The sequence below is a fragment of the Macaca nemestrina genome, chromosome 19 (genome assembly GCF_043159975.1).
Source record: "Macaca nemestrina isolate mMacNem1 chromosome 19, mMacNem.hap1, whole genome shotgun sequence".
Taxonomy (NCBI): Eukaryota; Metazoa; Chordata; class Mammalia; order Primates; family Cercopithecidae; genus Macaca; species Macaca nemestrina.
This window is the reverse complement of record NC_092143.1, coordinates 48915712-48939645: the sequence shown is the minus strand read 5'-3', so window position 1 is coordinate 48939645 and position 23934 is coordinate 48915712. Positions and strand designations below refer to the sequence as shown.

Here is a 23934-nt window from a genome sequence, read left to right as displayed (position 1 = left end):
CTCAATGAAAAAGGAATTCTTGCCTATCATTGTGCACCTTTGACTCCTTTGCTTTGAACAATGCCTGAAACATAAATATTTGTTAAGGAACTAATATTGAATAAAGAGGAAGGATTAGGAGAGCAGAGGAGTAAGATGAGAAAAAAATAAGACTGATTGGCATTAGCACAATACTTTTAATTTGTCACGAAAATTTTCTTTTGCTAATCATTTTAGGTCAAGAAATAGTAATTAACAAACAGAGAATTTTTATAAAAGACTGCTAGAACACCTTTGATTAGTATTAGTTTAGTTGCTCACCAGGACTCTAAAGTTACTATAGCAATATCTAAAAATGATTAATGCTTTCCTAGAAATGTATTTGCTTATTAATTTTCCATTTAATGAATATTTTATAGCATCTGCTATGTGTTTAACATTCTGTTTAGGTCCGGGATACACTAGTAATAACATATTGGGCGTTTTTAACCTTTATGATACTTTAATTTGACAGATAATTATCTAAACAATTATTTAATTTCTTAGAGATTAGTGATATTAAAAGTATTCAAGATTCTAAAAGAATGTATAAAGGAAAGGTTTATTTTTGGGAAGTCAAAAGGGGCACTCTTGAGGAAGCAATATTTAAATTTAAGTTTAACAGAAAACAATGAGTGAATAAAGCAAAGATGTAGGTGAAAAAGTGAAGAGCATTCTGGGTAAAATATGGGTGAAAATGCCCTAAGAGAGAAAAGGGCTTGACTAGTCTGTGGATCTAAAATAAGGTGGATGTGGTTAATGCCCAATAAAGAAGTGGCAAGTGTGGAAACTGAAGACATAAATAATAGCAAGACCATGAGAGTCTTCACTTTGTTCTTAGAATTTGTTTATGCTAAAAATAATACAACACTAGGGACCATCAAACAGAGATTACGGTAGTCCAAATTTAAATTTTTCAAGATATTTTTTGGTTCTGTGTAGAAACCAATTTTAAAACAAGTCCAAATTGGAGATGGGTGTGGCTTAGAAAAAGATCGCAGAAAAGGTTATAGAGAGATGGGAACAGTGTTAAAACCTGTGATAAAGGTAGAAACAACAGAATTTTGTGAGTGGTTTAATGTAGAAGTTTAAATAGGTATCATGAATTATTCATGGGTTTCTGGCATGAGATGCTGGTGGGTGGGGTGCTTTACCATGAGAAAGAGTCCTGGAAAAAATAAACATCTACTACAGAAAATCAGCTATTAGTTAAAGTTGAGGCATGTTTAGATTTTCTGCCTTGGAACAATCAAATGGAAAAGTTAAGCAGGCTGTCAGTAATATTCATCTTTCTCTCACAGAAGAGTATAAGACTGTAGGTATCTAAACCCTTAGCCAGACCTGCAAGATCTTCAAAGATCTGGTGCCTGGTAATGTATTTAGCTCTCGCTTTCCATCCTACATATCATGCCATTTACACTACCCTTGGGCTTCTGGTTCCCAAAATGCCCCAGCTCTGTCACTTGTTGTGCTGTCTTGTCTCGGTGCCTATACTTTTTGTTTTAGCAATCCCTCCTCTTCACTGGCCTAATTCCTATGCATCTTTCAAAAATAAGTTTGGAGCAGAGAGTATCTGCTCTAACCTGTCAAACAAAATTATGACAGGCAATTGTTTTGGACTGAACTCCTGCCCTGGGCCTAACACATGAGACCAAACCAAAATGAAGTCACTCACGCTAGATGCCACAAAACCAAACTGAAATTTCAAGCTAGCAAATAGACCTGTGAACAGACCAATCCTTTCTGAAAGCAAGAGATTCCATTCTATCTGAATCCGTGTAATAAAGAAGTCTCCTCTGTTTTAACCCTTTCAAAAACAGTAATGTGAAGTAACCTGATGTTAACCAATCAGCTTTTCCTTTCTATTGTTATAAATTCATTGGTTACTGATGTTGAAATTGTTGCCAATAAATAAGGGAAACAATTACTCCTTGGGAAGAACAGTGATATCAAATATTGTATCTAACTGTTTTCAGTGATAAAGGGATCTCACGTTTTCAGAATTGAGGTATATTTGAAAGAAGAATAACTCTAAGCTGAATATAAGGGAGAAAATAAAGCCATATATATCCCTCAAATATTTCAGAGAAAAGGCTATTTAAAAGCCTCAATCAGTAGGGTAACAAACAGATCTAGAGAAGGATCGAAAAATATTTATTTCCTATCTCAATTGTGAAAAAAGTATCTTTGATAGGTGTTATGCTTTTATAATTTGTATGACTTTCAAACTGTACTAATATGAATTTCCTCTTGAGAGGTCATTAAGTCAGCCACACTGAGTTATAGTTATGTAGCAGAAGTAGGTGAAAGGTAAATTATTTTGGACATTTACCTTCTGCAAGCAGGATACCAATGGAAAATTGTTAACCAATATTCCCACTAGAAAGGCCAAGAAATGAAATGATGGGAAAATCGAATCAAAAGTAATAAAGTACTCTATGTTTCCATTTTCAAGCTTCTTCCTCTAAAGCTGTTTTATTTATAGCCAGATAAAGGTATGATTTTAGTTATCTGTTAGTACTGAATGTCCAGGTATCTTAATCTCAAGTGATAGATGTGCCTCATGGATAACTAAAGGAGGCATCATCATATACTTCTTATTTCTTCTTTTTGAAGGAGTCATTTATGATTTATTCACATCTACTGCCCTATTCAAGCTGTTAGATGTGACAGGCTGGTGAACAAGAGGCTGGTTTTTGAGACACCAATACATACAAAGTTTAAAGAACAACAGAAAATAATAAACAACTGAGTGAATTTCTGATTTCATAAATTATATATTATATTATTGAATTTTCCAACAAGATAAAAGATTCAGAGATTTTCCCAAAGATTATGCCTCTTCTGTAACTTACAGTGTGTGGTATGAAGCTATTGGCATTCTAGAATTTCTAAGATATTTAGAAAATTGACTTAGAGAATTATCAAGCAACTGTTGCAGCTAATCACTTCTAAAACTTTGCAAAGTAGTTACTTTCTCTTTAGAAACAAACCTCAACTTAGTGAGGAAGTCCTTTCCAGTTACCACATACTAATTGCATGTATTTAAATATAATCAATTTACTTCAACTGATGAGGTGGTCTTAATAAACAATCAGACATTTAAAAATAAGTATGTTTTATATTTGTCAGCAATGGTATGCAAGCTAATATTCTGGGGCCTTTCAGGGAAGAATACAGGAGTATAATTTACAGGATGATATTGAATATATCAAGTTAGATCTTGAATTAAAATTTCTTGATGAGCATAAAAGAAACTAGATGATCTTACCCATGGGTGGGGTGAGGATAAGAGATATTCAGACTGAGGGAACAAATAGGGTAAGTAATGGGGAGTGGTTAAAGGAGCTCACCATCCAGACAACCAGTCAGCCATGAGGCTATATGCCCCCATCTCCGGGAAATAATGCTTGATGTGTTTTTAATACCAGTGTGTTTCTAAGCAAAGAGTATTATGGTGGACTCTGCTTGAAAATTTCCAGCCAATTCTTTAAAGTAGGTTTTTGAATCAGTAAAGCAATTTTAAAGACATCTTTTGTGCTTTGAAATAGGAAGAAAACGTGTTCCCCAATGCAAAGCGTCTACAGTATATTATGACAGAAAGACAACTGGGTAGGAGGAATAAAACATGAGTGGTGTTTTGGCTCTAGCAATATTTTTACACCTTAAACGTCAGTTTCCTAACCTTCAAGATGAGAATGATGGATAATGTTATGTCTATATCTAACGTTCCAAATGCACCATTAACATGGTTAAATAACTCAGCAGTAGAAAATTCAGAGACTGACAGAAGGGAGTAAATGATCAAATACATATATACTCACATCAACTTTACTATCCAGAGTACAATTTTATTATCCAGAGAAACTTCTCAAATCAGATAGCTATCCATTAATAGATACTGAAATCACTTAATGGATTCCAACCACCATTTACCAGAAAGAAATAAAATAGAACAGATAATACTAGGATACCCGGGGAGAAGTAAGGACAAATATTGTCTCTTGAAGCTTCTGTTGTGGTAGTGAGAGACAGGACTAGCTGGATTTCCTAGGCCGACTAAGAATCCCTAAGCCTAGCTGGGAAGGTGACAGCATTCACCTTTAAACATGGGGCTTGCAACTTAGCCCACACCCAACCAATCAGAGAGCTCACTAAAATGCTAATTAGGCAAAAACAGGAGGTAAAGAAATAGTCAATCATCTATTGCCTGAGAGCACAGTGGGAGGGACAAGGATTGGGATATAAACTCAGGCATTCAAGCTGGCAAAGGCAACCCCCTTTGGGTCCCCTCCCCTTAGATGGGAGCTCTGTCTTCACTCTATTTCACTCTATTAAATCTTGCAACTACACTCTTCTGGTCCGTGTTTTGTTAAGGCTAGAGCCGAACTTTCATTCGCCATCCACCACTACTGTTTGCGGAGGTCACAGACCTGCCTCTGACTTTCATCCCTCTGGATCCAGCAGAGTGTCCGCGGTACTCCTGATCCAGTGAGGCACCCATTGCTACTCCCGATGGGGCTAAAGGCTTGCCATTGTTCCTATGCTGCTAAGTGCCTCAGTTCGTCCTAATCGAGCTGAACACTAGTCACTGGGTTCCACGGTTCTCTTCCATGACCCACAGCTTCTAATAGAGCTATAACACTCACGGCATAGCCCAAGATTCTATTTCTTGGAATCTGTGAGGCCAAAAACCCCAGATCAGAGAACGCGAGGCTTGCCACCATCTTGGAAGTGGCCCACCTCTATTTTGGAAGCAGCCTGCCACCATCTTGAGAGCTCTGGGAGCAAGGACCCCCTGGTAACAGTACGTTACGTATTATAGATTTATGTGTATGTGTTCTGGGTAATAGAGTAAATTATAATTATTTTCCATCAACATTGCTAATATTTTCAAGCCATTAGTAACAGTGTCTTTATTTGAGCTTACAGAGAAAAGAGGTTTCTACTTACCTATAGTGGGGTCATGATAATCAGGAAACTGATGACTAATAAACTGCATTGTCATTGCTGAAAGAAAGAAAAACGCATTTTGTTTAATAAAAATTCACCAATTAATCAATAAGTTATTTACCAACATAGTTCACCAATCTTTTAAAAGGTTCTGGTGAATAAGTTAGTTATGTGAGTGACTAATTTAATTTCACACAAAATGAAAACAGTAAGACAAAGTTCTAGAGGGAAAAATGTGTCAGATAATGCCAGATACTTCTCTGAAATAAATATGTACAAATTTTAAGTGTATTTCAATAAAAATGGTATTAGAGTAAAAACAAAGAAGCTCTTGACATAATGAAGACGTAAACCAGTTACAGAATCCCTCTTGACCTGCTATGGTTAAACAGTTGGTAATGATATGTAAGTCCCTTTCACCAAAGAATCTGTACATTCTTTGGAACTCTTAAGTTTTTCATCTTAAAAGTGAATAGATAACCTCTGAAGTTCTGATGAACTATAAAATATGTAATTACATGATTATCTTTAACTGTTCAAAATTAAAATTATTTCAGTTACTTTTATTTTGCCTAATAAATTTATGTTATTGACCACCTTTTTCTCATTACTTTTTTTCTGTAATTCTGTATTCTCCACATTATTTCCAAATCTATGATTTTGTAAAACATTTGTAATATTTCTATTGTAGAGTATTTCCTCATGTGAATTTCCATTATTAGGAAGCAAAAGGAACTCTGACGCAAAACAACAAACTTATATAAAAATAGTGTATAATAGCTCTTCTCTTTCTTTTTTCCTTACTCTTGCATGTGTGTTTGTTAACAGACTCTCTCCCTGAGCAAACTTTAGGTAAGATCCTAAGCCTTCTTCTCTACTAGGCCTCAAACATGGACCTTGTCCTTGCATTCTGACTGGGTCTGTATAGCCCACTTGTAGTACAAATCCTGCTAAGTCAGTTTAGAGAGAATCCTCCCCTGACATCTGATCACTCTGTCCTACCTTCAACAAGAATCCTGCTAAGTCAGTTTAGCAAGAATCTTCCTCCCCTTGATGTCTCCTCTTACGAATTTTCCATTCATGGGTGTAACTCCTCCCCTCTCACCTTCCTCCTCCCCTGTACCTTGCCTATAAATCTCCACATGTCCTTTCTGTATTTGGAATTGAGCCTAGTTATATACTGAGGACTCTTTTCCCTTTTGGAAATAGTTCCTGGATTAAATTTATTTTTATTGCTTCAACTAGTGTCCAGCTCTGGTTGTTTGGTTGTTTTTAACAGTGTATACACACTTTAGCAAATGTTCAGGGCAGAGAAGACTCAGTTCCATTCAACAAACATGTAGAATGCACTAGTCTGACCCTGCTGAGAAATGCAAAGAAATGGAAACTGACCCAGTGGAAGAGAATTTCTGTTTTATGCTTTAACAATTGCTTACTTCCTCTCTTTGCATTGACAAAAGAAGTCTCTACATGAAAGTATTACTCAATTTGACAGCCTTGGGCAAATTTTTGAAATGCAAATCAACATTCCTTACAGATAGCCTGAGGAGTTAGAATACTTCAGGTAAACACTGACAGCAACATGTTTATTAAGTGGATATGAAGAAGCATTTGGAAAATGTTTTCCTGAGTTTTAAAATGGCAGTTGTCTCCCTCTCTTTGTTCCTGACTGGTTTGCTCCCAGTTAGAATACAGAGGTCAGAGGCATGGCTTCATGTGAGCAATTAGCTATGGGTAGTCAGTCATCTCAATTTCAATAATAGCTTAGTTCAGTACACTTAAAACTAAAATGAAGATATTCCTAATCCACTCAAAACAAATGGATATACACTTAATTACTAATGTGATTAACAGCCTCAACATCCATCTTATGATAGTCAATTATTTACGCTAAAATCTCACAGATGTCTTTGCATCCCTTCCCTCTCATATCCTCCATACAAACATAAATTTTAAGTTTTCACTCCAACAAATTTTTCAAACATCTGGATTCTGCTATTACTCTAGTTCAGAATCTTATATTTCTTTTGAAAATCTCTATTGTATTAGACTAAAAACTGTTTCCTCCATAATTATTTTATTTTCTTTACATTAGCTCTTTCCCAATGGTACCATCATCATCATTAAAAAAATTATGTCACTCACATGTCAGCTGCTATTAAAATAAAGAACATAATCTTCAACATGATATGCTAATATATGTGGTCTTTCGTGAACCACATTCATCTTTCCTTTTAGTCTGAACTTATACCACTGCCCAAACAGCTACTAGCCTTGTTCTCAGACTTAGTGTGCTACTTTCCATCCATGAGAATGCATTTATCCTATGATATAAAAATGACCTTTGCCATCTTCATTTTGATATCAGAATGATGAAGACTCACTCCTTGCCAAAACTTCAGTCAGGCTTCTCAGAACCCTCTTCTCACCTACACCTAAACTTTTGTACTTCCATATTCATCTTTTCATAACCCAGATTTAGCAAAAATACTGCTAAATCAGTTTAGAGAGCATCCCTTACCTTTGATATCTGATCATTCTCAATACCTGATCAAATTCTTCATCCCCACCACTCCTCAAGAAATATTTTATTTCCCTGCCTTCAGCAAGAATCTCATTAAATTTGACCAGAATCGCCCCTTCTGGATATTTCTTAGTAATTTTTCCATCCACTGACCCCAATCCTGCTTCTTGGCTATACATCTGCCTTAGTGCTTGCTGTATTTGGAACTAAGACCAGTTCTACATGCAGTTCTTCTTTATCCTTTGCCATAGTTCCTGAATAAAATCTGTTCTTACCAATTTAACTACTCTCTGGCTCTGAAATTCTTTAATAATGTTAATAATGATTGATATCTCTACCAAATGTCACACCATTCTATCCACACATTTAAACGTTCCTCTACCAGGTATCAGTACATGACACTCATGGAAGCTATCAAGAAGCAATAGAATGAACTGTTACGGGCTAAGTTAATAGCTATGCAATTGGGAAGGAATTATGGAGCCTGAAGAAGTTTTGAACAAATTTAAGAGAAAAGATGTGAAAGCATTTTAATAATAGAAATATTTAGATATAGACTTGAGAAACAGACAGCCAACATCAGAAATAAATGAATCAGTCAAGGACTTACCTGTTACAGTTATTTATAAGAACACCTAGGCCAGGAGCAGTGACTCACGCCTGTAATCCTAGCACTTTGGAAGGCCAAGGCGGGTGGATCACCTGAGGTCAGGAGTCAAGAACAGCCTGGCCAACATGGCGAAATCCCATCTCTGCTAAAAATACAAAAATTAGCCGGGCGTGGTGGCGCATGCTTGTAATCCCAACTACTCCGGAGACTGAGGCAGAAAATCACTTGAACCTGGGAGGTGGAGGTTGCAGTGAGCCGAGATTGTGCCACTGCACTCCAGCCTGGGTGACTCCATCCTGGAGCCAGACTCCATTCCCCACTACCCGCCCCCAAGCCCACACCCTGCAAAAAACAAACAAACAAACAACAACCAAAAAAACCCCAGCATATATTTAGATGATGGAATTTGTGCTGTAATGGAAACCTGCTGCTTGTTGTATAATTGAAAAAAGCCCTTTACGTGTGGAATCTTCTGACCCACAGCTGAGACAGACAGAATCAAAGCAAAAGGAGCCAGCTGAGCTTTGTTTCAGAACTCAAAGGATAATTTCAGAAAGATTGATTTGTATAAGTTTCTTCTGTGTTTTACAAAGTGGATCCCCTATGGGACATCTAACAGGCATTTCCATTTGGGGGAGATAATTTATAAAAAAACAATTTTTGAAAAATCTCTCCTAAGTACCTATCAAGCTCAACCTATTATCACACTGGAGAGAATCTGCTATCAGTCAGACTGGAAATTAAATTTTATTTCATTTTATGTTACACAGTTTTACCTCCTCAAAAAATTGGCATTCTATTATTCCTTGCTAAAGAGCAACTTCATAAGAAACTCAAACTCATAATTCTATCCTTTTTTCAGATATTTTAATTGTATTGACTTTATAATATCTTAATACATTGGTTCTAAAAATCTAATAACAATGGTCTATCTTTTACTCCCAAAACATTCGTTTATATACACACAAGAACACAATATTGAGAAATGAGTAACGATCAACCAGTCCCAAGTGAGAACAGTTGTCCTAGAAAATACCAGCATAAGTCAGAAATCAATATTTTGATCAGAATGTTACTGTATAAGTGAATAATTGAACTGTGAATTGTGGCTTTTATTATTAAAAAGTTTCCCTTATGTAATTTAATTATTTTTATTGTTTTGGTCTGATCAAAGTTATAATCACTGCCTTAACTTTGTTTCAATTTTGGGGGTTTATTCCTAATTTTTCTTTGAATTTACAATTGTAAATCACTGTGTTTCAAGGGGTTTTTGGTATACTATAGTGCTGGATTTTTTTGTACCAATTTAAAATTTGTTTTCTTTTAATAGGCAAGTTAAGTACATTCACATTCTTGTACTCATGTTCTTATTCTTGTTTTAGTCTAGGTTTAAAATTGAATATAATAAATCTTCATCATTACCTATTTTTTTCCAAAATTTTCCCAATCTTCTCTTGATTGGAGGAATACATATATATATATATATATATATGTAATTAATGGGTACAATATTTCCAGTGTTCTTGCCTATTTAAAACTATTTTTCTATAGCCTTGATACTTACAAGACAACTTAGCTGGATATAAAATACCTGTCCTGCACTTTTCTAAACCATATTAACTGTTTGATCTGTTTTCCTGGAGATACTAAGGATTCTTTTTTCCTTATAGTCCACTAGTTTTACTAAGTTATGTCTTGAAATTAATAGTTTCAGGCCAGGCATGGTGTTTCATGCCTGTAATCCCAACACTTTGGGAGGCCGAGGCAGGCGGATCATGGGTTCAGGAGATCGAGACCATCATGGCTAACATGGTGAAACCGCGGTCTCTACTAAAACTACAAAAAATTAGCTAGGTGTGGTGGCAGGTGCCTGTAGTCCCAGCTACTCGGGAGGCTGAGGCAGGAGAATGGCATGAACCCGGGAGGTGGAGCTTACAGTGAGCCAAGATTGCGCCACTGCACTCCAGCCTGGGTGACAGAGCGAGACTCCATCTCAAAAAAAGAAAAAAAAAATAGTCTCAGATTTTTTTTTCAGGTACAAGTGGGTCTTTTCAATAAGTAAATATATATTTTCTTTAATTTCTAGAACTTTTCACTAATTTTTTTTTTTTACATGTTGTTTTTATTCTTCAAGGATTTGACTTTTTATACTGTTGAATATTTTTTGCCTGGTTTTCATTTCTACCAGATTTTCTCTGACTCTTTAGACCTTGTAAAAATTATTATTAATCACATATTCATTCTCTTGATTGTTTCCCTGCTCTTCAAATGTCTCATTTTTCATTCTAAGCTATTCTCCCAAGAGTACCCTGTGATTTGTCCATTATTTCTGAGATGATTTTGTCTTTTCCTACAATTTCTTTTTTCTCAGTATATATCTTCTTTAAGTTATTTCTGTTTCTTAGTTTTTGAATTTCTGATTCTGTGTTTAAATTCATTTACACAATATTATTTGAGGATATTTAATTCAGTTAAGCTTCTTGTAGTACATGTCAATGCTCTGTTAAATTTTGGAGGAGAGTATTTATTAGCTTAAAACAGTTGATTCACTCTTCTTTTTTCTTCTTAGGGTAGTTTTGTATCATGTTTGTTTCACCTTTTTTTCTCTGTTCTTATGTGTTACATATTCAGTTATTACGTCAAGGGTGTTGTCTTCTGTCAGGTTAGTACAGTGCAGGGTTTTTATTTTTATTTTTTTTCAAATTATGTAACATTGACAGGTGGTGGGGATCATAGAAGTAATTGTCTTATCTTGTTTCTCTTTCTTTTCAACAGAATCTTTAGTTTTATTCACTACCTTCCTACCTTTTCCTTCACTGCCACATCTTGAAGGTGAATAACTCTTTTCTAATTATTTCCATCTCCCTGAGAAGCAGATTGTCAGTTCTGGTTCTGTTTACTGTCAAGCACATTATCACCTCTGTGAAACCTAAAGTTCCAGACTAATTTTCAGTATTTTGGCAATTAGAGTTGTATGGCTTTCTTTCGAAAAATGATTTTACCTATATTTCATTTGAGTACTTGACTTTCCTTTCCTCTTTTTCTCAATCTTTTAAGTCTTCCCTCTGTCCATCCTCTACAACCCCAACCTTGTAATGGCACCAGAATTTCTGTTGACTTTTTTTTTTTTTTGAGACTGCATTTCGCTCTTGTTGGCCAGGCTGGAGTGCAATGATGCAATCTCAGCTCACTGCAGCCTCCACCTCCCGGGTTCAAGAGATTCTCCTTCCTCAGCGTCCCGAGTAGGTGGGATTACAGGAATGTGCCATCACGCCCAGCTAATTTTGTATTTTTAATACAGATGGGGTTTCTCCATGTTGGTCAGACTGGTCACGAACTCCTGACCTCAGGTGATCCACCCTCCTCGGCCTCCCAAATTGCTGGGATTATAGGCATGAGCCACCACACCTGATCTCTGTTTTACTTTTCTACCTAGAGGTAATTTGGCATTCATAGTGTAGATCACATGTGATTTAATTGTACTTCTTGTTGGTATTTTGGCTTTGTGGAAGGATATAGGGAGAAATTCAGATTCAAGAGGCCAACTATATTCTCCTACTCATTTCTCACTGACCAGTAAATCCTTATGTGTAAGATAGAGCCCACAAAATTCTTGTAAGTATAGATCTTCAAAACTTGATGCTGAAAATGAGCAATTAATTTTTTCATGGAGAATTTATGTCAAATATGACCTAAACACAATATATTTAGTTTCTGTTCTTATCTATGCATCAAATTACTTCAATTAGATGACTAGAATTTATTTGTCTAAAAAGGCCGAGAGAGAAGCGTAAGAAAGACTGTCACTGGATCGCAATTCGGTCATGACCACTTAGAATAAGAAAAATCATACTGTCCGTTCCAAAAGATTTTAAAGTTCACCTATGAAACACCTATTGAGCACCTACTGTGTGCTAGATAATGACAATACCAAATTAATAGGTGGAACCCTTCAAATATAGTGAATTCTAGATGTGTTTTAGACCTCCTGAATCAGAAAATTAAGCTGCATGCATATGTGAGTGTGAGTAGGGGAGAGATTGATGGAAATAGGTGCCCTGGTATAAGTAGAATGTATAAGAACACATTTCCTAGCTTTGTCTTACAAAGCATTTATTTATTTATTTATTTATTTATTTATTTATTTATTTATTTTTTGAGATGGAGTCTCGCTCTGCCACCCAGGCTGGAGTGCAGTGGCGGGATCTCAGCTCACTGCAAGCTCCGCCTCCCGGGTTCACGCCATTCTCCTGCCTCAGCCTCCCGAGTAGCTAGGACTACAGGCGCCCGCCACCGCGCCCGGCTAGTTTTTTGTATTTTTTAGTAGAGACGGGGTTTCACCGTGTTAGCCAGGATGGTCTCGATCTCCTGACCTCGTGATCCGCCCGTCTCGGCCTCCCAAAGTGCTGGGATTACAGGCTTGAGCCACCGCGCCCGGCTACAAAGCATTTATTAGTGCAAAAGGCAAATAGATGAACAAAGCTTTTGGTATCTTTGCTGCAATTATTTTTCACTCTTGTCAAATGCAACCTAAAGGAGGCTGGAAGATGACGGTTCTGTTCCATGGAGTCTTTCCCAGATCCTCTCATCAGGTGGTCTCCCACCCCTCAGAACTTCAAGGCCTCCTCTGAGTTCCTTATGACAACTTGGCAGAAAAGTGAAGTAAGAGAATTCACAGAGACTGGCATGACAGAATGTTAAGGAGAAAAAGTGCCATAAATATTGTACATTACTATATCCACAGTCTATTATCAAAACTCAGTTACTTGGCTCCTCCTAACTACTATGAGGCTGGGGTGCATGTTAGGAAGAAAAGAAAATATGTTTGGTGAACACATAGCAGGCTTCAGCATAAGGGGGAAAAGGATATTTAAAGGAAAGGTGGAAATGTCAAATGAAGGAAAATGAAATGTTATACTTTCCCCCCAAAAAGAAAAATCATTTTCTGAAAAACTAACTTTGGCCTTAATGTTACTCTGTATCTTACTAGCTTCTATAAGGAATGCTTCTAAATTATCTGAATAAATTATCTGAGATATCTTTTAATTTTTGATGAATATTACCAGAAATTATTATAAAAAACCATACTTTTAAAATTTTTTGTAGGGTGCAACAACTTACGTGCTAGAAATATATGCATAATTGTATTTATTGCTTTTAAAATTAATTATCTAGATAGGAGTACATCTGAAATAATATGTGATGCGTTTTTTCAGGTTTACTATGTGCTTATCATAAAAATATCTGGGAAAAGAAAAAACAATAGGAGGTTTTTTCTACTGTATGCACATAAATGCTTCTTTGAAAGTTGGTTAGTGGCTTTATGGATACAAAGAAAGTGAAGAGTGTATATGAGTAGAGAAGACATTGGATTAGAATACTTGCAATCTTAATAAAAGTAATTAGGGGTGAAAATAAAGAATGCTTAGTAGACTCAATAGCCCTTTGCTTCGACTTCTAATATTATTACAGTTAATTTATTACCCTTGTATATCAATTAAGAATACTATCCTACTGTAGAAATGGACATTACTGAATAGTAAGCTCTGGATACTATTAGGAAGTACCTGATGGATTTCATATCAAAGACCCTTTTTCTTTATTAGTGGCCATATCATTAACATATGTTATGTAAATGTAGTGTTTCTAAGGACTTTATAAAATATTCATTAAGTACATATAATAAATAATGGCCAAATGCATATTAAATGTTCATACAATGGTAGTGGTGAGAGATTAAAAACAATCATTTTTTAAAGCAAACACATTTTGTGTGGACTTCTTTTTTCATGCGCATATTTTTATTTAAATTTCCATTTTATTATTTATATATTCCCATAATTTACTATTTAATTTTAAAGTTAAATATAAGTCAACTGCTTCTTGCTTTGCATAATTCAGTATTAAATCATCAAATTTACTTCTTTGAAAATCTGACAATATTATATATCACCCTCCTTGGAATGTCAGTGGTATTTAGCCAGAGGCAGAGACTGTCAGTTATGAAAGAGGAAAATTATAGAAAGGGGTTATTTTCCACAAAATTATATATATACATATATATATATAGCATAAGATCATACAACTCATTATTACTCCTCCAACCCACATCTACTCCTCCAAAAAATACTTGATATTTATGCGAAGTACTAAACTAAAGCAATTTAGAGAATGATACAATCTAAAAACTCAAAGACAGAAGTTGGCAAATCACTGCTTTCCCTTTGAGAATTGATGTCCTGTCAGTGAAATGGGAAAAAGGAGACTGGGAGACAGGTCACTAAGATTTAGCCCCATTTCTCTTGGTTTTTGGGACCTTGAAAAAATTACTCAAATTCTCTGACTTAATTTTCTCATCTGAAAAATGAGAGGAGGGAAGAGAGATAACTTAAAACCACCTCCAAATTAAGCATTCTGCAATGCGTCTTTCTTCATTTCATTGTTACTATTGTCATCATTCCTTCCTCGTCTATTTAGAATCTGGTTATTTCTCTTGTACTCCAATCCTCTATTTTAGTCATTCTGTTTCCGTCACATTGACCTTCAGAGTTTGTCATACCTTTCAGTAACCCCCTTTCCCAAGGAGCATCTTTGTTGGTGCTTCTACCTGTGCCTGGAGAACTCTCCTCCAGATACCTGCATGGCTTGCTCTATACTTCTTTCAGATTATTACTCACTTGGGCCTCCTCTGGGAGGTGTTCTCTCATTACTGAATTTAAATCGAAACCCATTCCTCCTCCTTGGAACTCCCTATGTTCCCTTGCTGGCATTCATTCATTCAAAAATACTGTGTGTCAGACAATGTTTAGATAGTTGGGATATATCAGTGGACAAAACAGATGAAGACCCTTGTCTTCTAAAGGTTTACATTTGAGAAGAGGATGGGGAGTTGTGCAGGAGGACAGCAGTGAAAATACACACACATTTCCTTACACAGTAATAATATGTTTAATGGTGACAACAGCAACAAAAAATAAAATTATGATAGCATTATTTTAAAAATAAACATTTAGTATGGTAGTTGGGATAAAATTCTATGGTAAAATTAAATAAATAGACCATTTTCAACAAGAATAAGAACCATGTACCATTTTCCACTATTAAATAACTTGTTCATATAGTTTATAAAAGTATAATAATGAGTATTAAATTATTATCTTTTATGTCCCAATAGATACATTTACAAGAAATTATGGGATTTTTATTGAAGACATCATTATTTAAAATAAGGCAGAAGTTATGTCTTTTAAAAATTTAAATTTAGGATAATATTTTATATATCAATTTAAAATTATTTAAGTTTGATTTATAATCTTACAAAATTCCTTGAAGGAACAATTTAACAAAATTGTTTTGAGAGTCATGCAGTAATGTGGTCAGGTTACAGAGCTATATCAAGGAATCAAATTGATTGGGCCATAGGACCCCAAAGCCAGACTCTTTCCGTTGTGCTAATTGGTTTTCATTAATTCTTTCCTCTTACCTGAAAATTTATGCACCATGTGGGCCATTGATATTTGTCGACTAATAGCATACACGTACACTAAATGTTTATTTTTGAATGAATAAATAAATGCATCTAAAATTAACTTTTGACTCAAAGTCAAATTAAGGTAAAAGCAGGGAGAGAGGACTGGGCCTGGTCGCTCATGCTTGTAAACCACCACTTTAGGAGGCCGAGGCGGGCAGACCACCTGAGGTCAGGAGTTCAAGACCAGCCTGACCAACATAGAGAAACCCCATCTCTATTAAAAATACAAAATTAGCTGGGCGTGGTGGCACATGTCTGTAACCCCAGCTACTTGGGAAGCTGAGGTAGGAGAATTACTTCAACCAGGGAGGCGGAGGTAGCAGGGAGCTGAGATAGCTGAGATAGCGTCATTGCACTACAGCCTGGGCAACAAGAGCAAAACTCCATCTCAAAAATAAATAAATAAATAAATAAATAAAAGATAAATAAAAGAAAGCAGGGAGAGTCTTCTTTTATTTTCCCCTCAGCACACATATTTACAAACATTTTGTAAATTGCATTGAGTTGAAGGTCAGAAATAGCACTATAAAAGTCCATAGCACAGGATCATTCGCAAGGAGGATATGTCCAGAGGAAGCATGGCAGAATAGCACCCAACACTCAGGCAGTCACGCTGCTGAGCACGGAGAATAAGACTGAGATAACCACCAACCTGGAATGGCCCCAACCAGGAGTGATAGGATCTTTTTAAAGACAAGGTAAAAGGGAGGTACTAAGAATAGTAAAATAGGGTCTTTGTGGGGTTTGGTAAAGATCTCCTAATTCTCTTTGCAGCTTTTAATACTGACAATGTTGATCTTCCGTACTGAAATAATGTTGAATCAGAAATTGGGTAAGAGGTATCCCGATCCCTCTTTAATGACAGCTTTCATTTTTTTCTAATTAATGCATTTCTAAAATGAAAGAGGTTCTCCTCTGTTTTCTCTAGGGATACTACAGGTTCTAAGTTTCTATAAAATTAACATTTAAAAAGGGGTATTCAGCACTGGTGGTTTGGTGCTTTCCAAACCAAAAGCATAATTCCACATATTTATATTAGGGTAATGAAGCTCATTAATGCAGGCTAATACCAAACCTACACTTCCCAGGGTGAGAATTTCTGAACCAATTCTTTTCTTAGAACAAATCCATCACAGTTCAATGGTGGGAAGGGAATCTGACATTGTGGTTTAATGTATTTAGTCATAAGACATTTACTGAAGGGCTGATATGTCTACGTTTCTATGGGTCCTGTGTGGTTATAGGATATGGACAATCAAGAAGAAAAGGACTGAGATTTGGGGGTTGAGGGATAGATTAGAAAATAGCATCATTTGGTTGGGGGAATGGTGTTCAACTGAGCAGCTGGATGGGAGCAGCACCTTTTGCAAGTCTTCATTTCCCTGAGTGTTTTTCCTTTATGGAATGTTCCCCTTTGCTTTCTTGACATTTCTCCACAAACTCACTGCTAATGGAAAGAAATTGTGCTTTCCAGGACTTTAAAAACTCTATTCATCTTCACTGACTGATTTTCAAGGATGATTGATGAGAAACAAAAAAGCAAAGAATATTAAAACTAAATGTCATTACTTGCTACGTGCTGACAGTTTATTTTGAACTTAAACGAAGAAGAAAAATAGACATTTTCACTAATATTTTCTCAAGTATTTTATCATTTAGGATAAACCTCATCTCCTCAGGTAAATAAAATACCTAAGGAGTATTTCAATATGCAGTGCCCTGCATACCTGTGCATACAACTCTCTGTGTAGTGCCATTCTTATAGCATAATAACTAATGGAGACAATTACTGGAGTCTCATCTACATGAATAGGTGGTAGTGACTACAGACAATTCCAAAGCATTCGCATTTTAAAATGTGTATAATTTGCCATAGGAATTATCATAGATGTTAATATCTAATCCATATGAGAATTAATATTGTTATCATTTGCCGTAATAAGAATTTACTCTGTCTTGACACCCTGATCCTGCAGTGAAAACATTTTTTGACATTTTAGATAATCATGTTTGTAACTAATAGACACCAACATATACCTGGGGCTGAAGGTTTTACTTTCATTGGTTTAGAAGATTATCAAAGTATTAAGGCACCCATGATTTAAGTGTTGCTGTAATATCTGCATACATCCTAAGCATTTTCTTTTGTTTGATAAATCTCTATCCTACTTGTAATAATTTTGTAAAAACACTTTGAGAATAGATCATAGAATAGTCAACTGCCTACCTTATCAGAAGGGCACTGGAGGGCACAAATAATATTTTTACCTCACCTCTAATATCTTTTTACCTCCTGCCTGGATCTTCCCATTTTGTGCCTTGTACCATGAATGTGTTTGGCTTCCTAGACTCTTTTCTTAAGACATCATTAGCTTCCATCAGCTTCCACAGTACTTTATGAAAAAAACTGAAAATGGAGGATGGACCATATCCTGAATAAAAGGCATACTCTTTTATGGCCTTATCCGGATCATATGTATTTAAATTAATCATGGTAATAATAATAATAATAATGGTGATAATCTTTATAATATTATATTTTCACAGTGTTCTTTTGGTTTACGTATTATTTTAACCATATTTTTCTTTTCACAGCATATGTGAAATGACATCAATCTAAAGGCAATGGCTGGGTCTCAGATGCAAGACAGGCAGTCCTGATAGGCTGGAATGATGAGACAAACCCAGAAAGATAAAATGTAACAGAATCATGCAAAAATCTTGTATTTTAGTCAATAATCAATGTGACAATTACAAAACTACAAGAATGAGTCAGTGCTGGTATGACATCTGTTCAAATGAAAAAAAGACGTGGAGGTTAGGATCAGATCTACATAATTATCTGACAAAAACATAAAATTCGAAGGATTTGCACAGTTTTAGAGCAGATTGTGACCACATTATTAATTTTCAACATAACTTGTTGGTCCACTGGGCTAGATTTGTTATGGTGACACGAACACATCCACTGACTAGATCAGTCCCTGGACTGGATTTTATCTTGCCTCATAGTAAACATGCTTTGGCTCCACACAGTACCCTGAGATGAGCTCTGCCTAAAGCTGGGCTGCTTCTGCTGCCTTCTAGTCATCTGAGAGGCAGAGGCCTTGGCTCCCTAGAGACTGGGAACGTGGCGTCTGGCAGACAACACAGGGTCTTCAGCAGTCAACATTTACAGAATTGAATCATGCCTATTCTCCCTAGGGCAGTGATTCTTAGAATATGGTCAAATAACCCTTAGGGTCTGAGAGGCTCTTTCATAGGGTAAATGAGGTTCTCTCTTTTCCCACTTGTCTGTATAAAACCAGCTTTCCTTATGTACTCAACCAAAACAACATACTTTAGCATATTGAACACAGAAACAGATAGACAAATGCAATTATTTTTTAAGCTATGCATCCATGGAGAATTTAAAACAAAACTTCAGTTTTAATTTATAGTATGGTAGATATCAGTAAAAATAATTCACATAAACAAAGCTCTTCAGGGTGCTCAGTAATTTTTGAGTGTTTAGTGTGATCCTCAGATCAAAAAGTTTGAGTGCCACCGATCTAAGGCAAAACTTCACCCTTCCAAATAAAAAAAAAACAACTATAATTATTCATACATCAAGTAATAAATATTTCAAAAGCCTATAATCGAAGATGACACAATATGAAAGCATACTTGGACAAGTTGTCTATATGACTCCAGATCATTTCTTTTTTCTCATTTCCTTTTATTTTTCTACCATTTCTCCTTTCTCAATGTCATATATTCATGGCTATTGTGCTTATATGTCTCCCTTTTTTCTTATAATCTTTCGGTTTTTCACTCATTTTGTCCTTCTTGCCATATCCAACTATTTCTCTCAACACTCTTTCTCTCTTTCTAGAACTTGCTGTCAGTTTTTGTTTTTCCACTTCACCACTATCTTACCTGTGCATAATATCAAATTATAGAATTAAAAATTAATGCTGTGCTTAATCAATAAAGTTTTAGGAAATTTCCACCAAATCACTCCCTCTACTCTCATCCCAAGACAGTTAATATTAAAATTTTGGTGACTAAAAACCAAAACAACACCAAAAATAAATTTATAAGTTATACTTAAATGTAATGCTTTCATTTTTCTACAGATATGCTTTTTAATATTCTTAGGAAAATATAAAGAGAAAATAAAGTTAAAATAAAATTATTATATTTATAAACTAACATATGAGGAGTCTACAAATGAGAAGAGTGAGCAAAACGTGAAGAAAAGGGGAGAAGCTGCTTTGAAAAGGTCTGAAGCCAGGGGCTCAGAAAGATGGAACATACCAGGGAGCCATGCAATGGAGCATGGTTAGAAAATTTGGGACAATTTAATAACAGATGTCAAATTTAAAGTTTTGCTTGCTTTGTGGTGAAATTATACTCCTTTGTTTCTCCTCTTTAATAAATTATATGACACAAAAATATGAGGGGAGTTCTACTGTTTAAACCCATCATGGAGTGGAGGCTGACTGGTCAAAGAGGAGGGCAGCCTTGGAAGCTGAGAGCAAAAGTTGAAGCACATGAGGCCAATGAAATGGCTGCAGGTGTGGGCTGACTCAGGGATAACCCATAGGGATCTGCGATCTATCAAATTTGGAATCACTAAAGATACAAAGAAGGTATACTGTCACAATGTATGTTATGCTGGGACTTGAACCATTCCATTGAGACCTTTTCTGACTTTTAAGCCAGTGCCTTTAACAACCTTTTATTATATGATTGTATTATATGGGTTCACTAAATTCAAAGCTAACTGATGTCAGGCTCCTGTTTCTTTTGTATATCTATAACAATAATGTTAGTGTTAAACATGACATTAAGTGTAGCATGTATTCATTGAAAATTGGTGACTGGCTCACTGCTGATATAAATAAATGCATCAAATATTTTAAAAACCAATAATTCCAAGAATTAAATATTTAGGTTGTGAGATTACATGAAACTGTCAGTCTGGGAAAATGGCTAAGGAAACAAGTTCTAGAAGTTGAAGACATTTCCTGGATACTTATACATTATGTGACTTTAGGAGAGTTATTAAGTAATTAGTTATGTTTCTTAGTTGCCTCATCTGAAATGTAGGGTTAATAATAATACCCACTATGGGGTTGTTATGAAAAGTAAGTGAAACAGTATATGTAAACAACTTAAACTAGTGACCAGACAATTGTAAGCTCTTGGTAAACATTTATTGAGATTTACTTTTAAACTGTTTTATTTGGAATGATTCAAACGATTTGTTTTTTTCAATGTTTCATCGTGGTCTCAGGGTCTATCTGGCTAAAATATGATGTTTTTTATAAAACCACAGCTCACATATGTTCATATGATGTTGTCCCATCTGTTTGAAATATTACATTTCAATCAACTGTTGTTTCGCTTTAATGAATATACCTTGTTTGATGTTCCTTATATTATCACAGGAATGCCAGTTGTTCATTTTTCTGTTGTTTAATTAATGAATTAGTAGAGAAGAGAATATAACCAATAATCTGGTTTCTAAAATTGTTTCAATCACACGTTAGACTGAATTGAAAAACAGTTTGAATCTAGAGTAGTCACTTCACTTATTACTTGGTTAGGGTTGTTTCTGTCTTCTTAATACATACATTGTAGCATCAATAGCATGGCACTCCAACTCTCTGGAGCAAAAGTTAAGTGAATTATGGAGAGAAAACTGGCAAACCAGCATGGACAGACATGATGATAGTGAATCTTGGCTTGTGAAATTCCAAAGACAGCCTGTAGTTCCCTTTCATAAACAATGGCACAGTAAGAACTTCCAGGAAGTTGTCCAGGGTTTGATAGAAAGATCATTGAGCAGCTAAATTCTCATAACATCAAATGCTAGTTCATTAAATTAATTCAGACAAGTCACAATGACAGCTCTAGCTCAATTTCTTTACTTCTAAATCGCAAGCGCTGTACTAGAAATGTTCTTTTTATTTTCTGTACATTTAATCAACAAACAACTGCACTACAGCTAGGTCCTCGGTAAGTTTTAGGGACACAGAGGTAAAAGGGGTAAATTCTATCTTCAAGGAACTCACAACAGAATAAAGGATAAAAATTAAAAAGATAATTACATCATTGTGCACTAAATGTTATGATAGTTAATTGCAGGTTCTAATTTAGGCAAAGAAGAGGGAATGCACTCTAACCTTGGGGAGAATTATTTCTCTGAGAAGGCAGGGCATCCTGAATCTTGAATAGTGAATATGTATTAATAGTTAATGATACACATGGGTAAGCAATAGAGGAGACTTACAGGCAAAGGAAATAGCATCTGCCGAAGTTCCAAAGGCTCAGGCAACAAGCGGTATTCGGGCATTTCTGCTAATTCAGTATAGATGGAGCTCAGAGTGAATGTAAGGTGTACAGCTTGCAGATGGAGGCTGGAGAGAAAATCTAAAGTCATATCTCCAAGGGCCCATTGTGTCATTAAACATTTTAAACTTTCTTCTGAAAGCAATGGGTAATTGAGAAGGGATTTTTTTTTTTTTTTTTACATGAAGGAGACATACTCAGAATTGCTTTTTATTTGTTTGTTTGAGACAGGATCTTGCTCTGTCTCCCAGGATGGAGCACAGTGGCACAATTATGGCTCACCGCAGCCTTGAATTCCCTAAGTGATTCTCCCACCTCAGCCTCTCTAGTAGCTGAGACTGCAAGTGTGCACCACCAGGACTAGCTAATTTTTAATTTTTGTGTGTGTAAGGACTGTATCTTACTATGTTGTCCTAGCTGGTCTCAAAATCCTGGAGTCAAGTGGTCCTACTACCTTGGCCTCCCAAAGCATTACGATTAGAGGTGTCAGCAACCTTGCCCAGCAGAATTGATTATTGAAAATAAAATCTAACAGCAAAAATGAAGGAAACTATATAAATAGACATTTCTGGGGGTAGGAATACCTGTTAGGAATCAGCTGTGTGAAATCTGAATGGGAAAAGGTGAAGGCTACACAGAAGACTCCAGCAGTACAGGTGGTGTGGTGTTATGGCGTTTTGGTACCAGTACAGGCGGTGTGGTGTTATGGCGTTTTGGTAGCAGTACAGGCGGTGTGGTGTTATGGCGTTTTGGTAGCAGTACAGGCGGTGTGGTGTTATGGTGTTTTGGTAGCAGTACAGGCGGTGTGGTGTTATGGCGTTTTGGTATATATTGATTTGCGTCCAGGGTTCCTGGTTCATAACTCCCACAGTAATGTTGGTTTTAGTCTTTTGTTACCATGTTGGATGTATTGGGCCTCAGGGGCAGGCCTCAGGAAACAGAATCCCCTTCTGTCCTCCATCTGCCCCAAAGTAGGACTCTAATCTCTCCTGCCTTTCTGATTATGGGTTTTAAGACCCTCCCCAGAGAGGATCCTGCCCAATACCTGAGGGAAGCAATGCTAACATTGTGAAGCTTCCATGAAAAACCCAAGAGGACAGGGTTTGAGGAGCTCAGGACAGCTGAACACATGGAATTTCCTGGAGGACAGCACTCCCAGGGAGGGCACTGAAGCTCCACGCCCCTTCCCCTATACTTTACCCTGCGTGTCTCATCATCTGTATCCTTTTGAAATATCCTTTTTAATAAACTGGTGAACATAAGTAAGTGTTTCCCTGAGTTCTCGGAGCCACCCCAGCAAATTAATCCAACCTAAAAGGTGCTAGTGAGAACCCCAACGTGAAGCCAGTTGGTCAGAATTTCTAGAAGCTTGGACTTAACAACTAGAGTCTGGCGTGGCCGGGGGGAATATTGGGGGCTGGGACTCCAACCTGCAGGATCTGACACTATCTCCAAGTAGAGAGTGTCACACTTGACTTAGAGGAGACCCAGTTCACTACTTGATGGGTGGGAAAACAAACAACAACAACAACAAAACACTTATTTGGCCACAGAAGTCTTCTGTGTTAATGATTGCTGTTGTGGTGCCATGAAAGTAGAGGAAAAATTCAGTTAAAGGGGAGAGATTTTTCCATTACAGATAGGAAGTTTTGTAATAGAATGAATAGATATTACAGAAGAGAACTTGGAGGAATTGGAGGCTGATCAAATAGATGAGGTATGAAAGATAGTTATTTTTTTCTGAGTGGATGGGACGGTGACCTTTGCTAAGGGAACACAGAATAGTAACAGGTTGAACAAGATAAAAAATTTCCATACAGGAGAGGTTCACTTTAAGGTGCCTGTGGGCTTATAATGAAAGACATTCATAAATTGGACATATATGTCTAGAGATCGGGAGATGATCCCTCAAATCTTTTCATATACTATAACTTAAATTTATTGAAAAAATTAACTATG

The 23934-nt window shown here is 36.1% G+C and overlaps 1 protein-coding gene across 4 annotated transcripts in view; it reads right to left on the bottom strand.

Moving 5' to 3' along the window:
* The window catches only part of LOC105499326 (Ras like without CAAX 2), a 384381-nt gene that overhangs the window by 293883 nt on the left and 66564 nt on the right, over positions 1-23934 (bottom strand). For all 4 annotated transcript variants that reach the window (XM_071085442.1, XM_011771904.3, XM_071085443.1 and 1 more), the window contains exon 2: positions 4972-5028. In XM_071085442.1, the coding sequence (XP_070941543.1) occupies positions 4972-5028 (57 nt within the window). The remainder of the gene's footprint in view (positions 1-4971; positions 5029-23934) is intronic.